Below are 23,914 nucleotides of genomic sequence, written 5' to 3'. Positions count from 1 at the left end.
CCCTGAGTTCAGCAAATTCACAATTATGTGGAATTATTTCTATGTTTGGTAACAGAATCAATTTTCCCCACGCCTGTTTATTTTATATTATTTTAAATGTACAAGAAGTTCTGTTTTCTAAGAATATAAGATAATAATAATAAGCAGGTAATGTTGTTTGCTTAGTTTAATAATTCTCTGCTGTCCACAGTAGAAGACAATCAAAAGTATATTGGAGGGGGCTTCCCTGGTGGCGCAGTGGTTGAGAGTCTGCCTGCTAATGCAGGGGACACGGGTTCGAGCTCTGGTCTGGGAAGGTCCCACATGCCGCGGAGCAACTAGGACCGTGAGCCACAATTACTGAGCCTGCGCGTCTGGAGCCTGTGCTCCGCAACAAGAGAGGCCGCGATAGTGAGAGGCCCGTGCACCGCAATGAAGAGTGGCCCCCGCTTGTCGCAACTAGAGAAAGCCCTAGCACAGAAACGAAGACCCAACATAGCAATCAATCAATCAATCAATCAATCAATCAATCTTTAAAAAAAAAAAAAGTATATTGGAAAAAACAAACAACTCAGCAGTTATTTCATGTAATGAAGAAAATAATAGAACTGTGGTAAACATGAGATATTTATGTAGAATCCAAGGATCCTAGTGGTCTCCCTCAAGTATATACATTATGATATGACAACAGACTTTTCAGTAGAGGAAGAAGGTATCAGACTTGAGCTCAAATACAATACTAATTCTGTCCCTTATTGACAGTGTGAGCAGGGGTTAGAAACTTAACCACTCTGAACCTCAATGCACCATCTATAAGATGGCGGTAGTAATTCCTGCCTCGTGGAATAGTGGAGAATTCAATGATAATAATGTGGGCAATGAAATTATTAGCATAATGCCAGGCACTTACTCAATAATGTTTTGTTATTATTATTACATACGAAATGGTGTATTTATAGATCTCAGTCATTTCAAACAAAAGTATTAAGATCAAATGAGTAAATGCAAAATTCTCAAAGGTTATGAAAGAAAAGTATGGCTCAATTGTAGCCTTTCAGAATGTTCTACTTACCCATAAATACAAGAAATGTCGATAACCACATCGATCATGTCACAGCAGAGCTCATAGGTTTGCATATCCACGGGGGTACTATCAGTTGCAATGTAAATCTTACTGACCACATCAAAGAGAAACGCCTTTTCAATTCCAGAATTCTGAAACAAAAAGGAGATGTGGCCTTAAAGGGACAGCTGATTGCAGAGCATGTCATGGTTACATAAAATGATGTGCCATCCTCAGTCTCAAATATGAACCAGCAAAAATTTAGGTTGTTCCATTTTATTACAATTTAAACCTCATGGTCATAAACTTCTTTATAATGGACTTGCACAAGAAATGAAAACTGGAATTATCACGAATTATTTACTTTAGGTAAACAAATTAAGTCGTGTTTCCTGACTCTTAGAAATGTACCTGCAGTTAGGAAAAAGGCCAAGTAAAAAAAAGAATTTTAAAAACTTTATAAATTTAAAAATAGATTTTAAAAATCTAGACAAACAAACTCAAAATTGTGCAGTGAGAATCAATGTGAATACAACCAAAAGTCTGCCTTAATTCTATTTTGTGAAGTTTGACTTGAGGTGGTGGTTTTTAGGACTCAGCCAGCCAGCACATCATTCACAGTGTTAAACATATTTTTAAAAATTCAACAGTATATACCTTATAGCCAAAACCAACTTTTATGCTCCCAACCTCTGGTAGGATTCCATTAACACTGAATGATTGCCTACAACTTGAATAAACATTCCGATTATACCAGTGAAGTACAGGAATCGTTTTGGGAGTTAAATTTTAAAGGCCCTAAAACAGTACATAGGCGCAATCTTCAAAAATAATATTTCAGTGAACTTGAAGTGCTGTAAGAGCAAGTAGAAATAAGATCATTTTCACTCTTGCAATGTTATTCTTAAATTCCACAAATGACTCTAACAGGACAGTATTATTTACTTACTGAGATAAAGATGTTTAGCAAATTCTCCAGGGTGGGGAGTTGTGGAATCAGTTTCTGAACCACTTTGCTAAAAGCTTCAAATATTGAATGATCATATATGCTTGTCAGATAAAAGCTGAAAGACGAAACAATATTTCATCACTTTTTACCTTTGACTGAGGAATAGACGGTTCAGGCTATGTCATAACACCAGAATCATGCCTTCTGTATTTACTACACACACATTCTAGCCCCCTTCAGAATTCAAAACAACCTCAGTAAAAAAAATGAACATGTCATAACAAGACATTCCTGCCCAACTCCCCAAAGCAAGAACTGTGCCCATTCTGATCTGCTGACTGGCTGGACTCGGAGGCTTAAAAATGCAGCCGTATATGCCTGTATCAGCATCCTTACATTCTGCAAGAGAATCCACGCCAGATCATCTTTATACACACCTCTCATGTTAATAACAGTTATGTTATTGATACTGAAGCATCTAAACTTTCCATTTTTCCAATTTGCAAAATGAATGATGCATATACATAGTACCCCACAAAAATTAGAGAAATGGCTTTCCTCTGTGAATATTTCTATCTGAATTATTGTCAGAGTACTCCTTTACTTATCATTATAGATACTATCTATAACAGTAAACTTCAGCATCGATTAACTTCCTGGATGCAGTTCATGGGTTTTCTCCTATGTGTTTTTCATAGGGGGAAAGAACCTTAGCTTTGACCTTTGGTCAAAAAAATTTGTTTAAAAGCCCATCGCTTTTCCCAAAGATTAGAGTTGGCACATGCAAAGCTTGCTTTTCCCAAATATTACCCCAATGTCTACAGCACAAAACAGGGTACACAGGTAAATGACTGTCTGGGCCAAACCACTCCTGATGACTCTGGACCCCAGTGATCCCTGATGGGTTTCTGTTCTCACCTGAGGTGAATTTTTTCTAATCCAGCATCTGCAAGGTCATCATTTGCCCTCTGGTGAATATCTCTCTGGGTTTCAATTTTGTGGTCATCTGACAGACCATCCACTTTGTGAATAAACACCTCGAAGTTGATGTCGGTGTTCACTTTGTAGGCCCTGGTCACCGTGAGGTGGAGCCTGGCCAGGGCCTCCATGTAATCGTCCTGGGAATAAAGCACACTCCTGTCAGGGAGGCTGCTTTGCTTCCCTTCCACATACAGTCTTCCCTCCCAGCTTTATTGAGGTATGACTGACAAACGTTGCATGTATTAAGGTGACGACGTAATGTTTTGGTACCATTGTGTACCCATCTGTACCCATTGTGAAAGGATCCACCCCCCCAGTCAAGCTAATGAACCAATCCATCACCTTACAGGTACCATTTTTTCTCTTCCACATACACTGTTAATCTTACAACCCCCCCCAAAAATATTTTGCAAATGCCCAAATAAAAGCTGTTTCAAAGAATTCAAGACTGAAAACTTAAGTTTTGTTAACAAAGAAGTGAAAAAGAAAGGCCAGAAAAGTACAGTTATGATTTAGCTTGATGACAGTCACAAAGGTCAGAGCTGCAGTTTTATGTATTGAAAATGACCCCACAGCATCCAGGACCTTCCCTGGAATACTGTCCCTCCAGGATTCTGAGTCTCTTGGTGAAATGAAATGAACAAGTAGGGATGAAAACATGATAGGGATCACTGGGAAGATGGGGAAGGAGCCAGGGGGAAAAACTTTAAGAACCACTGATCTGGAGCAGAGGTCAGCAAACCATGGCCCTCGGGCAAAACTGGGCCCACCTACTGTTTGTAAGTAAAGTTTTATTGGACCACAGTCACACTCATTTGTTTACACACTGTCTATGGCTGCTTTGAGGGTACAGTGGCAGAGCTGAATGGTTTTCCTCTGTGGAAACTCCTCAGAGACAGCACAGCCTGCAAAGCCTAAAATAATTACCATCTGGCCCTTTTCAGAAAAAGTCTGCTGACCCCTGGTCTAGAGTAATTGCCCCAAATAACACAACACTATTTTTTTCTCCTTCCTACAGATGATACCTATGTAATAATGTAATGAATGCCTGTGTATGCATCTCTCTGTTTAAGAAATCAAACATTAGACACTGAAGCCTTGTATGTTTCTCCCCATCCTCCCAGCCCATCCCATCACCCTACCCACACCCTCCAGAGGTAACCACTATCCTGACTTCTACCTGTATCATCACTCATGTCTTTATACATTACTGCATACATATGTACCACTAAACAACATACAGAATTCATTTATATTGTTTAAAACTTTACAGAAATATCAACTTGCATGTGGATTACAGTTTGCCTTCTTCACTCACATTATGTCAGTGAGATTCACCTTTGTTGAAGCACATAACTCTAGTACATGATTCCTGTTAACAACCCTATAAAATTCCATCGTATGGATGGTCTAAAATTTATCACTCACTTGCCAGTTGATGAACATTCAGAATGTTTCCAGTTATGTGCTAGTTCAGATGATGATGATAATGTGGACAGTCTCACGCACACATCTCTGTGCCTGTTTGCAAGTTTCTTAGGGCTTACCCCGAAAGGAGGCTTGTTGGGTCATAAGAATGAGCACCTTGAACTTGACTAGATAATGTGTAAGAGCCCCTGATGCTCCAGACTCTCAACAACACCCAGTGTTGTCAGGTCTCTTCATTATTGCCAATTTGAAGGGTGTGAATAGGTCTTGTTTTTACAGCAAAAAAAGGAAAGGGGGGAATTCCCTGGCGGTTCAGTGGTTAGGACTCGGCGCTTTCACTGCCGTGGGCCCGGGTTCAATCCCTGGTCAGGGAACTAAGATCCTGAAGAAAGGGATCTTCAGGACAGAATTTAAAGGACTTTTCACTGCCCCCCGCCAATTCTGACTCCAAACCTGGACAAATACAGAAAAGCCAATAAAACAGGGGATGTTTTTAGGCATTCTTGTATTCCCCAAATTAAATTAATAAAAACGTATCCCTAGTTTTTAGATAAATCAAAATATTAAAGATACTAATAGGACACTATGAAGAGAGATAAAGATCAAGCGGAGTCCTCATCCTTTGTACTCTAAAGAGTTGTTTAAAATGAAAAACAAATATTGGACACTGGGATAGCAGATTAAGCATTTTGGAAAAATTCTAGATTAATAATTTGCAGCACTTTTTAAATACCTTACAATATCTCAAATAAAAACTAAAGTCCACATACTGTACAATTCCACATACAGAAATTCTAGAAAAGGCGAACTACTCTATAGAGAAAGAAAGCACATCTCATCAGCGGTTGCCTGGGTCTGGGATCTTGGGGGCCGTCTGAGAAAGGACACAAAGAAGATTTCAGGGTGGTGGAAACATTCTGTATCTTGATTGTGAGGTGGTTAGAGGTGTATTTGTCAAACTTGTTGAACTGTGTATTTAAAATGAGCGCAATTTATTGCATGTAAATTACACTTCAAAAAATGTTATTCCTTATGTCTTTAACTGAAGAGAGGAGTTCAGGGCACATGTCTGTGAGCAAAACTAGCCAAAGTCAAGAGTGTTATCACAGTCTCAAAAGATTAGAAATCACTCCTCTAACCTCCCTGCCAAGCATATAAAATGGTCTGATTACCAACAAACTGATGAAGTGGTACAGATCTACAAGGGCTAAAAATGACATGAAAAGAAAGAAAATGCTTGATTTATTAGAGCAGAGGGATTGTGAATGATTTTTTTTTCTACTGTGTTTGTTATTATCTTCTACAACAAATTAAAAAAAGGAAAAATACGCTGTCTGGTTTCTATTCCAAAATTAGATCTAGGAATTAGAGGCAGGTCACAATCACCAACGTGGGTCAAGCAGACACTCTAGTTTGGATCCCAGGCACATGTGAAATGGCTCCCGGGGGCCGAGGGTGGCCCTGGAGATGAGGTCCTTTCTGTGGGCCGTGCCGGGGGCCTGGCAGTGTCACACAGGGAGCTCACGGGAAATTACTCTTGATGCTTTCACTCTCTTTTATTTTACAACATTCTGTGAGGACACATTTTCTCCCTGGTGATATATTTATCTGGCAATCCTGTGATTGTGAGGAATTCGCAAGCAAAAAATTAAAAAATATGAGGTGTCAGACGAACACAGAACTGCTTAGAAATGAAGGCAGTGACATTCAAGGGTTGCCGAGACACTTCCCTCAAGTTTGGTTTTGTTTAGTGCTTGCAGTCACATCAAGTAAAGATTCCCCCCAAACGTGATTTTTATCAGCTGCTTCCAGTAGAAAAGTCTATTAGGCAAATTCTGGAAACTGCTTATTTAACTATTCCTTATTTTTAGTAAATGACAACTCTCAACAACGTTTTTTTCTACCTTTTAAAAAGTGTAATTTAAAAAGGTGTATTTCTCATTCTTATACCTTTGTCCGCCCTACGGCCAAAACAAAACCCAACAAACCAAGAAACAAAATAAAACAAAGAACACATTTACCAACCACAATCGAAGGTCCACTTTTCATGCTCAGGTAAAATTAAAACCAAATTACAGTTCCAATTTAAAAATAGGCTAAATAAATAAATAAATAATAAAAAAATAAAAATAGGCAAGTGTGGGATGGGGAGGGATAAATCAGGAGTTTGGGATTAATATATACACACTACTATATACAAAATAGATGACCAACGAGGACCTACTGTATAGCACAAGGAACTACACTCAATATTTGGTAATAACCTATAAGGGAAAGGAATCTGAAAAAGAATATAAATATATATGTATATATAACTGAATCACTGTGCTGTACACCTGAAACTAACACGATATTGTAAATCAACTATACTTCAATAAAACAAACCAACCATAAAAAGGGGATCATTTTGAAGCAATAAAAACACCCCAAACAATGAAAAATAAATAGGCAAGTATGCCTATTTTAGCCATATTACAAACATCTGAGATAGAGGTGCACTGGAAATTCAAATTCCATAAATGTAAATTGCTATGTACGCACAATACTGTATTGAAGGAAGTACTTCCTAAGCCACTGTCTTGAAGTGATGAGTCAGGGTTGGAATCTACTTACCCACAGGTAGGGCTACTACAGCTCCACAAGTTCACCATGCAGTCGCTTGGAACTAAAAGGCTGAGTTGAAAATTTCATTTTTATATTAAACAGGCACCTCGTTCCATGAATGAATTTATGATACTCTCAGGCATGAGTAGTCTTGTCCGAGAATGGTTTTCTAAGAGCGGGCTCAGAACCATTATTACTAAGGGTCTTCACAGCCCTTCCTCCCTAACACCACTGGGCTCCTGATGGGCTGGGAGCGCTTGGCCCTACCTGTCTGATTGTAGGTCCACAGTTGCAGGGAAACGTTGAGACCTGAGCTTAGAGTTGGCTTAGGGCATTCCTGCAGGACTTGTTGCCTTTTATTCCCCCACAGCTACAAAAGAGAGCTCTCAGGAGGGCCTTCGGGCTGGGCCATCCATTGGGGACACTTTCTAAGAGTCCCTGAACATGGAGAGTTTGAAGAACGTCAATGTCAATGTCCCAGTTCTGCTACCTGTGCTCTGTGCTAAGACCGACCTGCCGGAGATGCATCTGTGGTCCTGCTGCTTCCCTTCCCCTCCTCCCCTTAAACCACCAGCTCTGCCCACACTTCACAGGAGAAAGGCCCAGGGTCTTAAAAACCCAGGGTGCCAAAGAGACCGTTCAGAAGGCTGGTCTGAATACCAATAAAGTGAGCGACTTTAACGCCTGGGTGATAAGGTTCTTCACCAGTCAAGGGGCTCCCAATTCTTTGCTTTCAGCAAAGTTAAAGGAGGACACAATCAGGATGTCTACTGATAAACTATGAAAAAATAATTTTTTTGTGATAGAAAATTGGTTAATTTAGGGGATATAACTTAGAAGGAGTTAAACAACTGAGTGAATGCTAGAACAAAACCCACCCCATATCCACCTTATGTGAACAAGGTTTCTCAGTGCTTACAGCTACACAAACAAAAAAAGAATTGATGCCAAATCCTGTCTTAGTCAAACATAGATACATGAATTAAGTGGAAAAAAATGTATATGTATCTCAAATTTTACATTTTGTATTTAGTTACCTATAAAATACATACTAGTCATGCTGCTGTAATTGTGTACTAGTAATAATTACAATAATATGATTCAGAAGAAAAATGTTCACACTTAGAACTTTATCTTCAAAGGAAATAGTAAACATTTTGAAATGTAGATATATATGTATTTTTGTTGTAGAGAACTTGTGATCTTTTATAGACGTCTGCCAAGAGTACCAGAGGGGGGACACATCGTTGGTGTCACTGGCCTGCACAGTGGTCCCCCCCCCCACCCCCTGTCTGTGAGGTTTCCTCTAGGGTTTGCTGAGAGCACACAGTTCCTGAACATCGCATGTTGGTCAGTGCTGCGTGAAGGGAGCCTTTTCCCCTTTGCAAAGCCTGAGAGCCCCAACTGAGAAATGCTAGTCTAGTAGAAAGGCCTATTCCTGACTCTAAAAACCAAACCAAAATGATTGCAAAGGAACTTGTTTGCAAGAAGGGGCTGCCTGGGGCAGGGGGCTACAGTCCCACCGTACCCCGAGACTGAGCCTTACCTGGGAGTCTATGACAAATATCAGTGCTCCCGTCCCCCGGAAGATCATCTCATAGTCAAAGGTAGGGTCAAAAAAGTCAATCTGTCCTGGGAAGTCCCAAATCTGAAAATTAACAAAGGAGCTGTTGGAAACGTCTTCCCGGCAGATCTTGTTCGTACTTTCCAAGAACAGGGTTTCGTTGGGAGACATTTTATGAAAGACAACTTTCTGGATGGATGACTTGCCACTCCTTCTCAGGCCCATGAGCAGGATCCTCGGCTTCACCTCCGTGCTGAAGGGGTCGCTAAAGTCCAGAACTGGAGAAACCACAAAACAAGAATGAGGGTGAGATGCTGTCACAGCGGTTAATGAGATGAGTTTCACTTCTGCCTCAGATGTGATTTATGATCCACAGACAATGCTACGTTTCCAAATACAGAGAGCGCTAACTCCATCACCCTGCTCATGGAGGGGCCAGCTTTTACAAAGTGCAAAACCCTGAAAAATGCTGCATCACCACCTGTCACACAGTTTCAGAGGACCAGAAAACCTGGGATATTCCTCATCATGAGCAGGGACTCTGGAGCGTGAAGCACAGAGGTTTCCTGGAGCAGACTATGGGGGGAGAGAATCCAGTCTTAGTATTGCAGAGCAGGGTCCTTCTTTGCCCAGATCATCAGTCTCTGCACTAAAGAGATGCTTGTTTATTTGAGTTACGCCTCAAAGAAACAATTTTGGACTTCATCAAAATTTAAAACTTTTGTGCTTCAAAGGACACTTATCAAAAAAGTGAAGACAACCCAAAGAATGGGAGAAAACATTTGCAAATAATATATGTGATAAGGATCTAGTATCCAGAATATATAAAGAAGTCTTACAATTCAACAATAAAAAGATAAGCCAATAAAAAATGTGTAAAGGATTTAAATAGATATTTCTCCAAAGATACACAAATGGCCAATAACCACATGAAAAGATGCTCGACATCATTAGTCCATAAGGAAATGCATACGAAAACCACAATGAGATGCCACTTCATACCCACTAGGATGGCTAAAATTAAAAAGACAGACAATAACAAGTGTTGGTGAGGATGTAGAGAAATGAGAACCCTCTTACACTGTTGGTGATAATGTAAAATGGTGTGCTTTGAAAAACAGTTTGGTAGGTCCTCAAAAGGTTAAACATTTGAGTCACCACATGACCCAGCAATTCTATTCCTAGGAATAAAGAAATAACATATGTCCAAGCAAAAACTTGTACATGAATGTTCACAGCAGCACAATTCATAATAGCCAAAAAGTAGATACAATCCAATGGCCATCAACTGATAAATGGATTAACAAAATGTGGCATATTCATATAATGAAATATTATTCAGCCATTGAAAAGGAATGAAGTACTGATTCATGCCACAACATGGATGAACATCAAAACTGTTATGCTAAATGAAAGAAGATAGACACAAAAGGTCACATATTGTTTGATTCCATTTACATGAAATGTTCACAATAGACAAGTCCATAAAGACAGAAAGTACTTAGTGGCTGCCAGGGGCTAGAGGGAGGGGGAAATGGGAAGTGACTCTTAATGGGTATGTGTTTTCTTTTTCTTTCTTTTTTTTTTTTTTAATGTGTTTTCTTTGGGGTGATAAAAATGTTCTGGAATTAAGGCTTCATGACTGACCAAAAAAAAATAAGTAAAGAAGAATAAAAGACCCAGTATGAAACTTGGAGAAAGATCAAGAAAAGAAACCAACATTTTAAGAAAAAAGGCAGAATATAGGAAAATAAATATACATATATTATTTTTCTACATTTCTTTTTTGTTTCCTTCTGAGCTACACTCATTATGTCTTTCTCAGACCCTGGTCCTGATCTAATCATAATCCAATACAGACTGGAAAGTAATCCTTTATTTCCCTACTGCAACCAAGAATTTTTCCCAAAGTTCTACAATTATCTAAAACACAGGTTACTACCTGATAGAATCTTAGTAAATTTCATTTACTATATATAATATTTTGATGTTTCACTTTGCAATAGGTGCAGGGAAATACATAAATTTCAGGTAAAACAGTAAATGAATAAAGAAAAAGTAAGTAGCTGTAGATGTGCACAGACACTATTCCACTATAAGCAACATTTTACTCCCATCCTACCCACACACACTTTTCCCATTCAACTTAACCCAGTTCAACAAATTGCGGATGATATGCCCTAGACAGAGTGATGTGGAATTAAACCACCCAAAAGATCACCAGCTTTCTTCTTCTTCATCAGGGATTATACGCTGCACTCGCAGTACTGTCATTACAAGTCAATCTTAGCAAAAGCAGGACATGAACTGAAAAAGAAAACAGGACTTCCAGTTGCAAAAATATCAGACTAAGAACATGTCACAGTCTCCCCTTCCCATATTGAATCCCTAAGCACAATAGAAAAGGTATGAACAATAAATAGATGAACAAATAAACACAGATAGCTGAGCTTGAGACCGAAGAGAGAACTCAAAATTGACAAATTACTGAGAAATCCCTAAGAAACACAAAGATCAGATTGAAGGGGGAACCTGTAGCCCTTGATTATGAATGGTAGGGTTCTGCTGGAAAAGGTAAAACTGGAAGCTCAAACAGGAAAGGACATGAAAACAACCAACAGGGTTGTTATTTGGAGAATCATAGTGAGAAGAGCCAAGCAGATAAACTCTGCACCTCCATACACACTAGACTACACACTAGACTATCTTCCAAGTGGGAGCAGTGAATGTAGGAGGGTAGGTATGAGAGGGAGGGCAGTGCCCTAGAGGCACTGATGCCCAGAAGGAACAGGAAGCACCCACAGTACCCCCTCCAAGTACTCTGACCTTCCCTAACTCTCACTGCAATGTGTGTGGAGTTCAACAGGTGGAAGCAGCACCAACCTCCCTCTAGACATTTCCTCAAATGCCAAATATTTGAGGAAAGACAAGATTATAGAAGAGAATACAGACTCAACAAATGGAAGAATGTATACCTGAAGAAGCAGAGTTATACAGGAGTCAGAGTAAACTTTCAAGTATAATTAAAATACTCAGAGATCAGAGAAAATATGGCATTCATGAAACAAGGACAGTTTCAGAATAAGAGCAGTTATGAAAAAGGGCCTTATGGATCTTAGAAATAAAAACACAACTGTTGGGCGGGGAGGATATATGGATTGAAAAGCAGAATAAACACAGATGATGAAATAAATAAATTTTATCATCAATATAAAAATAAATTAATTAATTGTTTTAAAAAAGGATGCACTCCTGGAAGAAAATACACTCAAATATAGTGGAATGCAACAAGCAATGGAAGACAAATTTTACTGAAACCTATTGATTTGAAATAAGTATTGATTTTAATTTTTTTTTTTGGCTGCGTTGGGTCTTCGTTGCTGCACGTGGGCTTTCTCTAGTTGCGGCGAGCAGGGGCTACTCTTCATTGCAGTGTGTGGGCTTCTCATTGCAGTGGCTTCTCTTGTTGCAGAGCACAGGCTCTAGGCGTGTGGGCTTCAGTAGTTGTGCCTCGCGGGCTCTAGAGCACAGGCTCAGTAGTTGTGGTGCACGGGCTTAGTTGCTCTGCAGCATGCAGGATCTTCCCAGACCAGGGATTGAACCCATGTCCCCTGTATTGGCAGGTGGATTCTTAACCACTGAGCCACCCGGCAAGTCCCTGATTTTAAATTTTTGAATAAAAATCAGAAACTAAAATTCCAGACAATGTAGACATGGCAGATTGGTGACAGAGAGATAGGCAAAAGGTAAGTAAGAGAATGCTATGGTCCTTGTTAGAAAAGCCCAGTTATGTATCAATTTTTTTAAATATAAGGATAAGCATCTCAAACTAGTAGAAAATATAAAATAGGTGTACCACATTTAATTATGTACAAGTACAAAAATATTTAAGTGCATATAAATGTCTTTATTTCTTCCCAATTTATACTGTTGGATGTGGATGCAGATTGTAACCTCTCTTCAGCAGGGTCTGCAAGTCTCTATGTGGCATGATCATTGACATTGGTGCCCTGGAGGTTGGATCTCCTCCTCCTGGGAGAGTGGGGAGGTGATGGAGACCACTGTGGAAAGGGGAGGGAGTGTGTATGTGTGTTTACATACATAGAGTGGCTGGGAAGTGAAATACACACACAGCTATAACATACACACACAGCTGGAGGCATGAGCCACCAAATGTAAACAGCTGGGAAATAGTGAGTCAGATCAGCAAGAGTACCATCAACTCTGTAGAGATCCCGTACACCCATGCAGATGCATTTTGTCATATTTAACTAGCATGTACAGAAATATACTGTGTGCCAGGGACCTCGCTAGACATAGACATCTCTACAAACTTTACCCACGCAATGAGGAGGTACAAGTCTGCTTTACACCTGAGGAACTTGGGGGAAGGAACCTGCCCAAGGACACAGGACAGGTATGTGCTAGAGCCCTTACCCAGGGCCTTAGCCACCAATCAGCTGGCATTGTACTAAAACTGCAACAAAGACAAAAGAAGAGACCAGAAAATATCAGAGTGCGTTATGCATAACAAGAGTAAATACTGCTAGTGAAACTCTTTTACATTTACTTATATGTACGTGGGTGCTGGTTCCCAATATAAACGTATTTTTTATTTTGGACTCACAGTCAAAAATGTTTGTAGGCCACTGCTGTTGAATAGGGGAGGTTTCTTACATCAGAAAAGCCTACTGGCAAAAATCTTCCCTCTAATTCTCTCTCACTCTCTCAAATATCTCTGCTTCTGAAACCCTATGGGGCTTCTCAGAGGATCTCCTTCCACTCGACGAGTGGTAGCAGGGAGCTTCCATCAGAAAAGGAAACACCCCAGCCTCCGGACCTCCTGCAGAGGGCTGCCTCATCCCACACCCCCATGACATTTCCCTGAGTATCACGCGCTTGCTCAAGCTTGATAAGAACCACCTGAGAAAAATGAAAGCGTTAAAGAGGATGAAGGATGAGAGCTGCTTTGAAAGGGGCAATAAAAGGGCTAGTACTTTATTTTTTTAAAGGAAAATCAGAAAGGAACTACAGGAGAATCTGGGACTAGACATGGGACCCCAAAGAGGGCTCTTTAAAAGTGTCCGCGGGGGTTTGGAGGAAGTTGCCAGAGAGAGGTGAAATTTACAAGAGGGCAGTTTGTTCCTGTTTCATAAAGGTTCCCTGAACGTCCGCCAAGTGTTCTTTCTGTTCGACAGGGCTGAGCCAGAGGCTGCAGACACAAAGAAAAGCTTCATTCCTTAGCGATTAGGGGGGAAAACAGACAAGAATAACTGACAACTACAATGCACTGCTATCTACGTGTTATGGGTTCAGCGAGAAGGTTCCCTGGAGAAATAGCATCTGAGTCTTAAAGGAGAGGAGGCATAAAAGAGATGAATGAGGGAAAGGTCGTGCCAGGAAGAGATGTGGCCTTCCTGGAGTTTAGGGAACATAGTTTAAAGACAAGAAAAGCCTGCACACTCTCCAGCGGCTTCCCACAGCATTTAGAATAAAATCCAAATACCTTCTTAGCCCAAAAGGCCCTAAGTGGGCTACCCTCTCATCCCATGCCTGGTTCATCCTCCCCACCACTTCCCTACCCTGCAGCCCCACTGGCCTTCTGCTTCCTCACCTTAGGGCCTCGACTCGCTCCTCCCTCCTCCCTCCGACTCGCTCCTCCCTCTGTCCAGCAGGCTTTCCCCAGGCCTCCCCTGGCTCCTCCTCCCACTCAGCCCAGGGGCAATTTTACCTCCTCTCGTTTCAGTGGGGTCCCATCACTTCCTAATATCCCTATGTCTTCTTCATAGTACTTCACTATACAAAATTATCTTTTTACTTTATATTGTCTTGTTTACTTGTTTATTGTCTCTCTCACATATACACAGGCAAAATACATTGTAGCATGTGGTATGAACCCAATAAATATCATTGAATAAATTAATTGATAGAGAGATAACAGGCTAGCTCATGAATGAGATGCAAGTTTGGATTTCACTCTGCAAGCCATGAGGAAATCACTAAGGATTTTAAGGGGAGACTAACATGATCAGGAAGCTCACTCCAGAAACAGACTTCCTTAGAGGGGGTCAGTGTGCGGACAGCAATAAGCCACTATGGAATAACAATTTTTTTGAGCTAAAGGCACTGGAGTTCCTGAAGTCCCTTATTTGCCTAAAGCAGACCCTCCCAAATGAACTCAGTTGTCAAAAATGTCCTCCCCAGGAGCAACTCTCATCTTCTCTTCTTGGAGAGTGAGAGAAGTCAGCCCTACACCCAAACAGACACTGTCACCAAACTATCGTTATCTCCCACCTTTTCTCCTATGGGCCCATTTATCTTTCCAGTGATTTGTTTTTCCATAAGTGCCCCTTCCCGCATTCCCTTTGAAGTCATTTTTTTCTCCCAGAAGTGCCCCTCTACCCCTCCTCATCCTCTGTTAAAATGGTATATAAGCCCCAAATTCTAACCGCCTCCTTAAGTCGAATTTTTTGTGAACTCTCATGCATTAGTACTTAATTAAACCTACTTTTCTCTTGTTCATGTCTTTTGTCAGTTTAATTTGCAGGACTCCAACTCCAAACCTAAGAGTTTTTTCTCCCTGACAATAATTAGGTTGTTCTAGAAACACAAATGAGAAGCATGTGGAAATGGGCAGATGGAATGGATTCATGAGAAGCTCAAATCCACTCAGTAGTACTTGGTGATCCTCTGAACACAGGGGACAAAGGAGAAAGAAACCCCAAGTTCCTGACCTGGAAGATCAAGTGAATAAGGACCTGTTCGTGAAGTTCATAAAGGCAAAGAGGCTGAACACGGATTTGAAGCTGTTGAGTCTGGGGTGCCTGTCGGCCTTGGCTCAGGTGAGGAAAAGATCTGGGGCCTCAGAAGGCAATATGAATACGAAGCTGCAGGCAGGTTTGAAGCGGCAATGCAGTTTGCTGAGGCAGTCCGTGCCCCATTGGTCCTTTTTACCCCTGATCTTGTTGGCTGAGGGTGAGGGCACACTGGAGAGGTTTTGGCCTCGGCCACCAAGAAATGGCTCAAACCAACCCACTGCAACCGCTTATCACCAGCAGTTACCATTTACTAAGCACCTGCATAGCACACAGTGTCATCTCTAATCCCCAAATTGATAACATTTATCCTTCACAGATGTGAAAACTGAGGCCTCGGTGTTTACCACGATAAACACTCAATAGATGTTTGCTGGTTGGGATGATTAAATGAAAGTGATTGAGCAGAATGTGAAGCTAAATTAGCTGAAGCTTTACAAAGAAACTCCACACCTGACTTTGGCCCAGCCCAGCACTTAGGTATCAAGAGGATAAGCTTTATGCCCAGGTGAAGTTTATCCTCTGTGGTCAGGGCGCTGAACACACCTTACCTATATCTTCCACTGGATCCTGTTCGTACCCAAATTTCCCAGATAGCTCAGTTTTGTAACTCGACTGCCAGGAAACCCAGGAAAACTCAGTCACCCAAGGAGCAGGATTACTTAACTGAGCCATTGTCAGCCTTTAACACCTGCAGGCTAATGACTTAACCCAGAAATGGCAGAGCCCTGTCAAAAACGACAGAAGGAAGGGAGAGAGATGGGTCAGTGACTTGGGGACAGGGCTGCCTGGGGGCCACACCTGACTGATCTGTGGGCTGGGAATGTTCACAACAAAGAAGGAAATAGAAATCAGGAAAATGGGAATTGAAGTTCTGACAGGCTTGGCCCTGGCTTCCTGGGGAGAACAAGGTATTGTATGAAATGCATTTCATAAATTCTGATGTATCAGACAATTGAGAGCTATTATAATTTAGGAAAGTTCTCCAAGAGATGACGCCTTTGAACAGACCCCAAACTGGAAAATAAAACAAAGATTTAACAAAAGAATTAGGATAATGTGGTAGCAAATGGAATGGTTGAAGAAGTACTGTGTTAGTGCCAGACTGGGGTTCAAATCCCAGCTTGGCCACTTACCAGCTGTGTAAATGCCCACACATGTCCCAGAGCCCATGAGCCTTTATTTCCTCATCTATCAGGCTCTGTCAGCGTGTACGTACACACACACACATGCACACACACACACACACACACCCTGCTTTTTTTCTTTTTTTCCCCAGCCCAAGCCTAGGTAACGAGAAGGTCTTTTTTGGAATGTGACCACAGCGAGAGGCTCACTCAGCCTTAAGGGAAAGTTAGAATGTCTTTGCTATTAGTATTCTGTGGGGTCCACAAAGGCTTAAGGTTCTACATACTTATGGTTTTAGGAAGAGGCCTCTGGTTTGGTTCTATTTGCATCATTATCTGTAGCCCTTTACATTTCTGATCAATGGAACTACTTACACATTCAAGAGCCAGGAGTCCAGTAAGAAATTCCAACCCAAGTGGCAATTAAATATATGAATACTAATACTGTTAATAAGAGAATATGCAAAAATCATGAAGATTCAGTGTCCGTTTGATTAACGAACTACTTAGTAAGGAAAATTTAATGCCATCAGAACATGTATTTTCAAAGGCACAAAGGTTTTTGAAGGTGATTTTTATTTATATGTGAAGACCTAATCTTTCTCTATGAAATCCTCTCACATCACACTGGCCGGTAACTAAAAAACATGATTCTATATGTGAATATTTCCTTTACATAAGCATCCAATAACATTTCTGGGAATTCCCCAGCAGTCCAGTGGTTAGGACTCAGCACTTTCACTGCTGTGGCCCGGGGTTCAATCCCTGGTCTGGGAACTAAGATCCCATAAGACGTGTGGCACAGCCAAAAACAAAAAACAAACACGTTTCTAATGTGTTCTGATTTACCAATGCTTCTGCAAGAAGGGAAAAGTGTTCTTGTGAGTTTTTTTTTTTTTTTTTTTCCTCCAAACGATCACTCTGAGTGTGATCAAGGTTGGTTTTATGTCGTCCTCGATTTTACACACTGAGAAACAGAGCTGGAGTCTTCCCCAGAGGTCCTCAAGAGGAGAAGGTCCACCAGCTCTCCGGGCGCGTTAGGCCAGGAGTGAAAAACCCATCTGTCTTGCATGTTACAGCAGAACCAGGGAAAGCCACTGTCGCAGGACAGCTTTAAAGCCCTCTTTAAAAGAGAATTGAAAAGTTGCCTTTAAAAAAAGGTAAGGAATACAAGAATAAAGGAAGTAGAGGAGAAGTAAGAAAAATGAGCAGGACAGAAGTGATTGTGATAGGAAGTAAAATCATATCACCAGCAGTGATGCGAGTTGGGGGGACTGAACAAAGCAGGTGAACTCTGAGACACAGCACCGGAGGACAGAAAAAGATAATCCTTCAAACTCGGAGCCACACCCCTTATCCAGAACTCCAGAACTTGCTGATTCTGCCTCTTTTTTCCATTAGACTACCCCAGGTCTGTTCTAATATTAAAATGGGAGATATTTCTTATAAAAGTAGAGAATCAAGATTCTATGCTACCAGGAATCACTGAAACATGTTTACAAACATCTGATATAAAAATATGCTCTCTAACCGTATGTATTTGAATAAGCTTTGGGCCTAAGGTGTGACCTTGGTCACATCATTTTTAACTATTCTGTGCTTCCATCTATTCCAACACTTATATATCTCTGTATTTTCAGGACCAGAAGGAAACCCAAGAGATTAGCTATAGCCAGGGTTGCAGTCAACCCAACTCTTTTTGGACAAGGCAGAGTTACAAGGGAAGGGACTTACATTTCCATGTACTTGACCCTCTCCTAAACCTTGCTCAGTTCTAGCCCATGTTGTGGCTGCAGAAAAGTCCCCTGGCATCTCTGAGCCACGGATTCAATATCAGAAGAACAATTCTCTCTACTTACCCTCAAGAAACAATGAGAAGATAACTTCACTAATAATTTTAAAAATTATTTTAAGAAAAAAAAAGCTGACACTAATGATTAGAAGTGAATCGCCAGATTCACTGCCTTTACAGCCACCAGGGAAGGATCACCTGCTGACCCTGGATTTTCTGTGCCTCCAGGGACCACCTTACTGTCACTTCCTCAGACCCTGAGAGAGTGCACAGGCTGCTACGAAAACAAGACCGCACTTAGCTGGACTGTGGCAGAGCAGCTGTCTTAGCCAAATTTCCCTTAAAAATTGGGAGGGGGGGCTTCCCTGGTGGCACAGTGGTTAAGCATCCGTCTGCCAATGCAGGGGACACGGGTTTGAGCCCTGGTCCGGGAAGATACCACATGCCGCGGAGTAACTAAGCCCGTGTGCCACAACTACTGAGCCTGCGCTCTAGAGCCTGAGAGCCACAACTACGGAAGCCTGCGCGCCTACAGCCCGTGCTCCGCAACAGGAGAAGCCACCACAATGAGAAGCCCGCGCACCACAAGGAAGAGTAGCCCCCGCTTGCCGCAACTAGATAAAGTCCGCGTGCAGCAACAAAGACCCAATGCAGCCAAAAATAAATTAATTAATTAATTAAAAAAAAAAAACTTTTAAAAAATTGGGAGGGACTTTGGGAAAAAATAATTTCACTTTCTGATTAAATATGATCTTTTAATTGGTTTCCTTGTTATTATAGTTTTTAAAGAACTGTAATTTAATAAAGACTTAAAAGTCCATGTGTCTAAAAATAATCAATATTTTTGGTGCAATTGTTTTTAATGGTTTAATTATTGTCTCCTCTCTCTGGAGTTTTATCTGGAGCATGGGGTTTGAAGATGAGATTCATCTTATCTCTGATTAACGACCCTGAAAGGGGGGGTTGAGAAGTGCCCACATCTGTCCTTAACAGAACTAAACTGCTCAAGAACATTCCTGCTATTCATGAATAAAATTTGGAACGTAAGCCAAAGAAGTGCAGTTTAAGGCTCACCTTAGCTGCACTACATTTTCAAACTTAACACAATGTGGTAAAATGTACAAGGCACTCGGTTTAAAAATAAGATCAGAGGTTCCTTGCAAGACTATGGGAAATAAAAATCACACTACCCACCTTCAATCACACTCTTTTGCACAGCAATGCTGGTCAGGCCTGCATCCCACCCACCAGGGTAGATTTCTGAACCTCATGGAAAAAGCCCCAGGTCTCCGAGAAGCTCAGGCACTAAACCAAGTCCATTAGGATGGTTTGGAATTCATTAGAGAATTGCTTTGCTCATGGTTCAAAGTGCACCATATACATCTCTTCTCAGAGGAAATAAGTCCTCCTCCCCACCCCCTACTTTCCACGTCTTGAGTTTGGGAGTAGGTAAATGTAAAATTTACCCCAAATAACACAGGGTTATAAGGCAACATGTGCCCAGGGCCCACTAGAAATCGGGATGACCATTTGGTGGCATCTTGACGTCTCAAAAACAGAAGGCCACAGGAACAGAAGTCACAACTCCCAGCCTCCACCCCCATCCTGACTCCCGAGGACCATATCAGCTGGCATGACAGGTGTCAGGGACAGTCCTTGCTAGAACTGCTGACCGAGGGGCCTATCTGCTACTCTAGAAAGCGAAATGTTCTGATAGAGATTCTACATTCAGGCCTAAACCCCAAAACCAAAGCCAGCGACACATGGAAAGAACAGCAGCCCAAGATAATGGAGGAAATCTTCAGAGAATAGACCGTATCCACGGCAGGCCCAGGTGGAGAAAGGCCAGGCTTCAGTAATGTTTGCTCTTCTTACCACACAAATATACTCAGGGCTTTTATAGCAAGATTTCAGTTTGATACCAAGAACTCACGAGGGAGGATTTTATTACTAAAGTAATCATAAGCATCAGTTACAGGCGGGTTTGCCTTGGGTTAGGAGCCCTGGGGAGCATCCTACACCCGAATCTGGGGAAGCCCTTTGTTCAGGAAATCCTGGCCCCTCAGCCAAAGCGTTAATTTCACTTCAAGGCCCCAAATCAAAATTTTGAAGTGCCCCCTTAAAGAACTGCAGAATAAACAAACAGGTCTCCTGCTTTTCCTGGAACCCAGTCTCTGGCCCCCAGGACAATATCAAATTACAGGGGTTTTCTTCTCATATACGGTCTCTTATTTCTTTTCCTTTTTTTCAAAGAGGATCACAATTGCACCCTGCTGTGTGTCTTCGGTTTCAAATACCTCGCAAATACATCCCCATTCTGAATCTCTCCGGAGCCTCCGAAGAATCTAGGAGGGGCTAACAAACGCAATTTGAATAATAATGAAGAGACTGAACAATTTAACTACCAAAGGTAGCCCTAGAGACTCCAACAAAAGGGTTGAAAGCCTTTATCTACAAAAATGTGGCCACCTGCTCGACTGTGGGACCAGTTATGGGGAGTGCAGAAGAGAGAGGCACACAGGTGCGCACACAAGTTTAAGCAAATAGGGAATTAGTACAAATGCTCCCTGGGGACCAGACACTATGAAAAAGGGTGACTTGGAAAGCTCCTTTCTCATCTATCAGGCTCAAGGTTTAGTTAACAATCTTCCCTTTCTGATTAATTGAAAGTAGCACTCACCATACATAAAATAATGAAAACTGCCCCCCCAGAGAAAGGCTTTGTTTGTATGGAGAATTTAAAACAAGTCCAGTGAATTTTCAGTAAAAGTTCTTCAAAATCAACAGTCACGAAAGTACTTTTTATCCCTCATGCAATTTCTGCCAAGTGAACATTTTAAAAGTTAGTTCCTTCTTTAGGAAGCTGACAGTTCCACCTAGATGTTATGTTTACCAGCCTCATTCTACTAACCTTTCCAAAAGACCTTACAATAAAGGACTTTTTCCTCGATTTGGAGGGAAACAAAAAAGATGAACCTTTCTGGAATCCTAAAAAGCTCTCAACTCCCTTAGTCCTTAAGAATTAAACGCAGGAAGCCCCCGCTGGCTGAACAATTGCTAAATCCTGCTTCTTGAACAGGAAACAGAGTTTGCTTCTGAGTGGCTCCGTATTCCCCCGCCCCGCGCTCACTCCAGGGCAGGCGCTGCCATGCCCAGGTGGTGACGCTGAGCAGAGATAAGGTGTCCTAACAACCTTATTTGCCTGGATCTCTGGATACCCGCGGCCACACGGCGACTCCCTTATCACCTGGGTGCATCCCTCCGCCCCTCCACCGGTGCCTCCACGCCGCCGACCTGGGCGGCCCCGGGACCCCTCCCGCGGCGACACGGGGCAAGACTGACACCCGCAGCTGCCGACGACCCTGCCAGTCACGCTGCCGCCGGCTGCCTTTTTTAGCCACGACATCTGACCCCGGCTCCGACAGCAGCATTCAGGGAGAGATCCCAGGGCGCGCCGGGCGGTCCCCTCCCCTCCCTAACCCCCAGACCCTGCGGAGAGCTCGGGGTGAGGCGTGGGGGAGGTACTGGCCCTGGAACTGCCAGAGAGCGCGCGTTCCTCCTGCCCAGACGCTTCCTCTCTGCCCTCTCCACCGATCCCGGCCCCCGCTCCGCTGCCTGCACCCGGGCTCCCCCATTTTGCATCTCGCCGCGGCTCCTCTGGCGCCCCTCCCCACTCCCACCCCGCAACTCCGCTTGCCTGGATCCCCTCCAAGTCAGCTGCCCGCGCGCCGGGCGCGGCGGGGGTGCGGGGCGAGGACGCTCGGGGCGGGGGGCCGAACGGGGGACCCGGTGCTCACCTCCCTCCTCCGTCCCGCTGTCCGGCTCGGCGTCCGAGGAGTCGGGCCCGTCCCCGTAGCCCGCTAGCCCCACCAGCTCATCCTCCTCCTCGTCGTCGTCCTCCTCCTCCTCCGGCTGAGGCTTCCCCAGCACCTGGCTCATCGCGCCCACGGCCGGCCGTCCCGGGGGCGACGGGGGTCTCTGGTGTGGGGCGCCAAACCTCCCGGCCTGCCGCTCGCAACCTATTTCTGAATTGGGGTTTTGTCCCGAGGTTCGCGGGCGGAGGCGGGGACCGCGCGTCCCCCGCGGCGGTCAGCGTCCAGGTCTGGGTCCCGCCGTTCCCAGCGCGCCCGGAGCCCCCCTGCCCCGCCCGCCCGCCGGCGGAGGAGTCAGCCAGAGCGCGGCAGTTCCTCCCCAGAGGAGGGAGAGGGAGACTGCGTGACCCAAGTCACCTGACACACACTGTCATACACTCACACACACACACACCGCACGGGCGCGCGCGCGCTTTCCCGGGAGCACCGCTCGCTGGGGCGCTGGGCCGAGGCCGCGCACACACACTCAACCGGGAGCAGGCCGGCGCGGGGCCCTCCACCCACCCAGAAGCGCACACAGACACTCGCCCGGTACCCGGGGACCCGGGACGCGGCGCAGTCACCCACCGCGGCTGCTGGCCCTGGGCCCCCAAGCGCCCCTCCTGCACGTGGTCCCCGCACAGGCGGGCGACCTGGGGTACCGCGCACCCGGAGAACCTCTCCCCGCCCACCGCCGACACACACACGCTACCTAGGGCGGCCTTCTCCAGCTTTCGGTCCCGGCCGAGGGTTCCAGTCCCAAGTGGCCTGCCCCCCGCCCCGAACACTGCTGCGCCCAGGCCCCCTCTCCGAGCGGCGTGCCTAGGACACCCCGTGGATGCTGAAGCGCCCCGAGAAGAAAACTCCAGAGAAATGCGCCGCACAGGCGGCGCAGTCTCCATAGCAATTGCCTTTTAGTGCGCGTTTGTGGTTCAAAGTGCTTCCCACCAAGAAAACAGACGTATTCACTAATCAGGCCTACCCAGCTGTAAATGTTCCTGAAAAAATAACATGCCTCGTGGCTGCCTAGCCTGAATAATAATTCCTCTGCGGCGTTTGGGCAAAGGTCTCAGGTGTGTAACACACCGAGGGGCTCTTCATAGCCACCTCCTCCTGTCACACTGTTGAATAGACTGTAATTCCAAATCCCACACCTCAAAATAAAATGTTTCAAGGCTTCTGGGGGGAGAGAGGGGCGGTGGACGGGGAGACAAGACTCGCAGCAGTGTGAGGGTGAGACTGAAACCGGCATTCCTCCACAAGCTTTTCACCACGGGACAGACCGTACCCGCCCTTTCTGGATACTGCAAAAGATCACGTGGATGAACTTCCTTCTGTCAAGCACAATGAGAAATAAACCAGCTGGCCAGCAGGATAATCCAGATTCTACAGGTGCCAGCAGCTCCGCAGGTGGTGTGGGGAGGGAGAAGAGGAGGAAGGGAGCTGAGGCTGGAGGCCCTTGGGGCCCCAGGGTGCTGCCTAGGTAGGGAATTTGGATGGAGAACCTACTCTATGCCAGGGGGCTGGGCTAAGGGGTGAGGGTGCGGGCCTCCACGTAGGCTCAGAACAGTGTTCGTGCGCTGGAAGAAATCCTAGTCTAGCAAATCATGACTCCGGTCCTGGATTTTGTAGTAGCTGTAGGTGTTGAAGGTGGATGCAGACACCTTGTAGGAGGTGGCTGCTTCTAATCCCGGAAAGGTTTGGGGATTTTCCAGGTGGAGGCAGTACAACATGTATGGCTGTAGCAGTCAAGGTCCTTCC

General features: G+C 43.8%; 1 protein-coding gene across 1 annotated transcript in view; it reads right to left on the bottom strand.

The window, feature by feature from the left end:
* The window catches only part of RRAGD (Ras related GTP binding D), a 35,165-nt gene extending 12,705 nt beyond the window's left edge, over positions 1-22,460 (bottom strand). The window contains exons 1-5 of the mRNA XM_068550884.1: positions 22,100-22,460; positions 8,551-8,846; positions 2,910-3,109; positions 1,992-2,106; positions 1,052-1,194 (exon numbers count right to left, since the gene is read on the bottom strand). Of these exons, the coding sequence (XP_068406985.1) occupies positions 1,052-1,194; positions 1,992-2,106; positions 2,910-3,109; positions 8,551-8,846; positions 22,100-22,241 (896 nt within the window). The 5' untranslated portion in view covers positions 22,242-22,460. The remainder of the gene's footprint in view (positions 1-1,051; positions 1,195-1,991; positions 2,107-2,909; positions 3,110-8,550; positions 8,847-22,099) is intronic.
* Between the last annotated feature and the right edge of the window lie 1,454 nt (positions 22,461-23,914).

This window comes from Eschrichtius robustus, chromosome 9 (genome assembly GCF_028021215.1).
Source record: "Eschrichtius robustus isolate mEscRob2 chromosome 9, mEscRob2.pri, whole genome shotgun sequence".
Lineage (NCBI taxonomy): Eukaryota > Metazoa > Chordata > Mammalia > Artiodactyla > Eschrichtiidae > Eschrichtius > Eschrichtius robustus.
This window is presented reverse-complemented; position numbering and strand designations above follow the sequence as displayed.